Source organism: Cucurbita moschata, unplaced genomic scaffold, assembly GCF_002738365.1.
Source record: "Cucurbita moschata cultivar Rifu unplaced genomic scaffold, Cmos_1.0 Cmo_Scf00096, whole genome shotgun sequence".
NCBI classification, from domain to species: Eukaryota; Viridiplantae; Streptophyta; class Magnoliopsida; order Cucurbitales; family Cucurbitaceae; genus Cucurbita; species Cucurbita moschata.
In genome coordinates this window covers 328,526-333,325 of record NW_019268612.1, presented here as the reverse complement: position 1 = coordinate 333,325, position 4,800 = coordinate 328,526, and the positions used below count along the sequence as shown (strand labels likewise).

At 38.6% G+C, this 4,800-nt stretch overlaps 1 protein-coding gene across 1 annotated transcript; it reads right to left on the bottom strand.

Moving 5' to 3' along the window:
• Positions 1–489: 489 nt before the first annotated feature.
• LOC111439548 (uncharacterized mitochondrial protein AtMg00810-like) lies at positions 490–1,663 on the bottom strand. Its single transcript, XM_023077163.1, has 2 exons — positions 784–1,663; positions 490–713 (listed from the first exon to the last, which is right to left on the bottom strand). Exons 1-2 carry the CDS (start codon positions 1,661–1,663, stop codon positions 490–492), a joined length of 1,104 nt encoding a protein of 367 aa, XP_022932931.1.
• Positions 1,664–4,800: the final 3,137 nt, after the last annotated feature.

The window sequence follows — 4,800 nt, the reverse complement described above, 5'->3', positions numbered from 1 at the left end:
AGGAACTCTCTCGGGTGTGGTTGAACCAGCTAGTTACTTAGCATAGACAAATCTATTTCTTATGTCATATGTACTATTACATTTTAATATACTAATTAATTGGTGTGGAAAAGCTTATTGTCCTAAATTTGTTCACTTAATTGTCGCAATTAATTGGTGTGGAAGAGCCTTAAAATCAATGCAACTAATATGCTGAAGGAAATATCAACCAAAAAATCCTATGGAATTGATTTTGTCCATCGATAAACACACATGAAAGAAAATTACTCATTTTTTAAATTTGTGAAAGGGAGGATGTTGGTGACGACAAGACGAAAAAAAAAATTGAAGTGAGATTGAGAGGAGGAGTGATTTGGATGATTGAAACGAAGGTCATTTTATAGGACGGGATTTCATTGCTTTCCGGAGTTGGTTGAGATTTTTGTGGATGAAATTGCTTTCACCTCCTCCTTCTCCGTGGTAACTAATTTCAAATTACTATTATTAGCTTCAACACCCACTAAATTGAATTATGCAGAAATCAGTTGAGGGCTTCCTTTCATCTTCTTGATATACATCTTGGATTCTGCACATCCCCATCTTTCTTCTAAGCTTCTCGAACAATGGTTGTTTCAAGGGCTTTGTGAATAGGTCTGCGATTTGTTCATCACTTCGGCAAAAGTTGAGTTCAATAATGCCTTCTTTACACAAATCGAACATCGGTGTGCTTACTCCTTCCATGCAACAAAGGATTTTTAGACAACTTAATAGTTGACATATTATCACAATATATAACCGTCATACCTGGTTGCTTCTGATTAAGAATTTCAAGCATTTTTCTTAACCAAATTGCTTGGCATGAGCATGTTGCTGCTGCCACAAATTCTGCTTCTGTAGTTGAGAGTGTTACAGCAGGTTGCTTCTTTGAAGACCAGCAAATAGCTCCTGAACTCATCATGAAAATACTTCCTGAAGTACTTTTACGATCATCTATATCACCTGCATAGTCGCTATCTGTATAGCCAACCATCTTCAGATCATCTTCTTTCTTGTAGAATACCCCCAAATCAAAAGTTCCTCTCACATAACGTAGTATCCTTCTTGCTGCATTGTGATGTTTTTCTGTTGGATGCTCCATATAACGACTTATCATACTAACCGCATACATGATGTCTGGTCTTGTTGAAGTTAGGTAGATCAAACTTCCCACAATTTGTTTGAAGTACCTATTATCAACCTCTCGCCCTTCAATATCCCTGTGCAACTTCAAACCCAATTTTGATGGAGTTCCAAATGTGCGCTCATCCAATTTAAATATTTCAAGTAACTCTTGAGCATATTTTTTCTGACAGATAAGGTTACCGGCGGGAGTTTGAGTAACTTCTACTCCAAGAAAATATCTCATCAAACCAAGATCTGTCATTTCAAATTCCTTCGTCATGCTCTTCTTAAAAAATTCAAACATTTCTTCATTATTACCAGTAAATGTTAAATCATCAACATATAAGCAAATAATGATAATGTTACCTCCTTTATCAGTTTTCACATACAACGTATATTCATACGGGCATTTAGTGAATCCCATCTTTTCAAAATGAGAATGAATGCGAATGTACCATGCCCTCGGAGCTTGCTTCAAACCGTACAAAGCTTTCTTCAACTTGTATACTTTTCCTCTTTGCATTTTTGAACAAAACCTTCTAGTTGCTCCACATATACCTCTTCTTGAAGCTCTCCATGTAAGAAGGCCGATTTCACATCAAGTTGATAAATAGGCCAAGATTTCTGTGCTGCAATAGAAATTATGAGCCTGATAGTATCTTAACGTGTCACTGGTGCAAAATACCTCTTTATAATCAATTCCGTACTTCTGCTTGTATCCTTTTGCAACGAGTCACGCCTTGTACTTATCCACCTCACCGTTTTCATTCAACTTGGTTTTGAAAACCCATTTTACTCCGATTGTTTTCTGCCCTCTAGGAAGATCAGTGAGCTCCTAAGTCTTGTTCTTCTCTATGGATTTGATTTCACTGTCCATAGCTTCCTTCCATTTCTTCTCTTTTACCGCTTCTTCATAGACAATTGGATCACTATCCATAAAGAATGCAAAATAACCACTATCACTTGATTCATAGTCCATCTCATAATCAATCATCCAATTTGGTCTCTTTCTTATTTTTGGATTTCTTTGATTATGATCATGATCTTCTTCTACTGGTTCTTCTTGTTGAGCTTGTGATGAGCTCCCTCCATGCTCATAGTGAGGCTAAATAGGGGCTTTAGTTTGTTCTTCTTCAAGATCTACAGGAATCTGCTGATTCACAGTGATCTTTTCTTCCCATGTCCAAGTCTTCTTTTCGTCAAAGACTACATCACTACTTACCACCACCTTCTTTGTCAAAGGATCATAGAGCTTGTATGCCTAAGAGGTCTTGCTTACTCCAAGGAACACACACTTCAAACTCTTGTCCTCAAGTTTCTTCCTTTTCTCATCAGGAACGTGTGCATATGCTATGCACCCAAAGATTCTAAAGTGGTCTACTGCAGGTTTTCTTCCGCGCCATGCTTCTTGTGGAGTCATATCTCTAACAGAAAAGGTAGGGCTCCGGTTGAGAATGTGAACGGATCACACGACAGCTTCTGGCCAGAATTCCTTCGGGACTTCTCCTTTATTTAGTAAACTTCGAACCATGTTGAGAATTGTCCTGTTTTTCCTTTCGGCCACACCATTTTGTTGTGGTGTATATGCTATTGTTAATAGCCTCCTTATGCCCTTCTCTTCACAAAATTTAATAAACTCGTTCGAGCATAACTCTCCACCTCTGTCAGTTCTTAAAGCCTTGACTCTTCTTCCAGTTTCCGTCTTCATAGTAGCACAAATTTTTTTGAAGCAATCAAAGGCTTCTGATTTGGCGTGCAAGAAATAAGTCCATGTTTTTTGACTAAAATCATCGATGAGGGTCATGAAATATTTCTTGTCACCATTTGATGCTGGAGAGATGGGACCACATATGTCTGAATGAATCAACTCCAAAATTGCTTGAGCTCTTCTTGATTTTCCGGATGGAAAAGAGTTTCTTTCATGTTTTGCTACTACACAGCTCTCGCAAATTTCTGTTGGAGGAGTAATATCTGGCAACCCAGTTACCATCTTCTTTGAAGACAACGTCTTTAATCATTTGAAGTGTAGATGACCATACCTAAAATGCCAAAGCCAGGTGGTATCTTTTTTCTTCACCATCAAACTTTTGACAATGATATTTAACGTCAACGGATATAGACGGTTGGTGGTCATCTTCATCTTAGCAATCGATCCTCTTTTGGAGTCATAAATCTCACATTCATCATTTTGGAATTTGATCACATACCCCTTTTCTTGTAACTAACCGATACTAAGTAAGTTGGCCTTCAGATCAGGAATGTAGAATACATTAGAAATAGACTCTATAAAGCCATTTCTAGTCTTAATATGTACGGTTCCTTTCCCCATCACTTGGAGAGTTGAATTGTTACCAAGAGAAACCGTAGTATGAAAAATTTCATCCAGAATTGAGAAGAATTCCTTACAACCTGTCATATGGTTGCTGCATCCAGAGTCTACGACCCATACACCTTGATCTGCAACCCTCATAGCACGGAATGACATTAACAATGTTTCTTCTTCTCTTCTCTTCACAAAATTGGATTGATCTCTTTTTTTCCTTTTGGAGCCTGGTATAGCATTCATTTTTGTAAGGTCCAAGGTGTCCACATCTGTAGCATTCCACCTTGGACTTATCAAAGTGTCTCTTACCTTTATTGTCATAATCGTTTCAGACTAGATCTGCTGACCTGCCACATCTCCACTTCTTTCTCGACTGCCTCTCCCACGACCTCTGCCTCTTCTTTGCCCTCTACCTCTAGAGCTTGAAGTTTCACTTGGTGTGGATATCTTTAAGGCTGTCATCTCCTCTATTGCACTTGTATGATTGAGCCTCTGCTCATGTACTAACAGGGAGCTTTGGAGTTCATCTATTTGCATCTCTTCGACATTGTTTGCTTCTTCAATAGAACATACAATATAATCGAACTTTGGAGTTAGTGATCGCAAAATCTTTTCAACTACCGCAACATCCGTGATTGAATCACCATGCATCCTCATTTTACTTGCAAGACTTATAACCTTGCCAATATAATCATTCACCGTTTCTCCCTTCTGCATTTGGAGAATTTCAAAGTCTCTTCTAACTTCTTGAAGTTGAGCACGCTTTACTCTCATTGAGCCTTAATACTTCCTCCTCATAAAATCCCAAATTTCCTTGGATGTTCTCTTCTGAAGCAATGTTTCCAAGATAGTCCTATCAATGGACTGAAATAAATAGTTCTTGACCTTCAGGTCCTTCAACTTCGATGCTGCCAACAGTTGCTGTTGACCAGCTGAGAGTACCTCGCCTTCATTTGGCTCTTCATAACCTGTCTCCACCATATCAAAAAACTCCTTTGATCTGAGAAAATTTTCCATCAACATCGCCCAATGATCATAGTGACCATAGAATCTCGGGATGGCAGGCAGAACGTAGCTCTCAACTTGTTTTTCTGCTGCCATACTTGGTGCTGCAAGATCGCTCTGATACCAGTTGTTGGTGACAACAAAAAATTGAAGTGAGATTGAGAGGAGGAGTGATTTGAATGATTGAAAGGGAGGTCATTTTATAGGACGGGATTTCATTGCTTCCCGGAGTTGGTTGAGATTTTTGTGGATGAAATTTATTTCACCTCCTCCTCCTCCTCCGTGGTAACTAATTTCAAATTGCTATTATTAGCTTCAACAGAGGAAGTGTT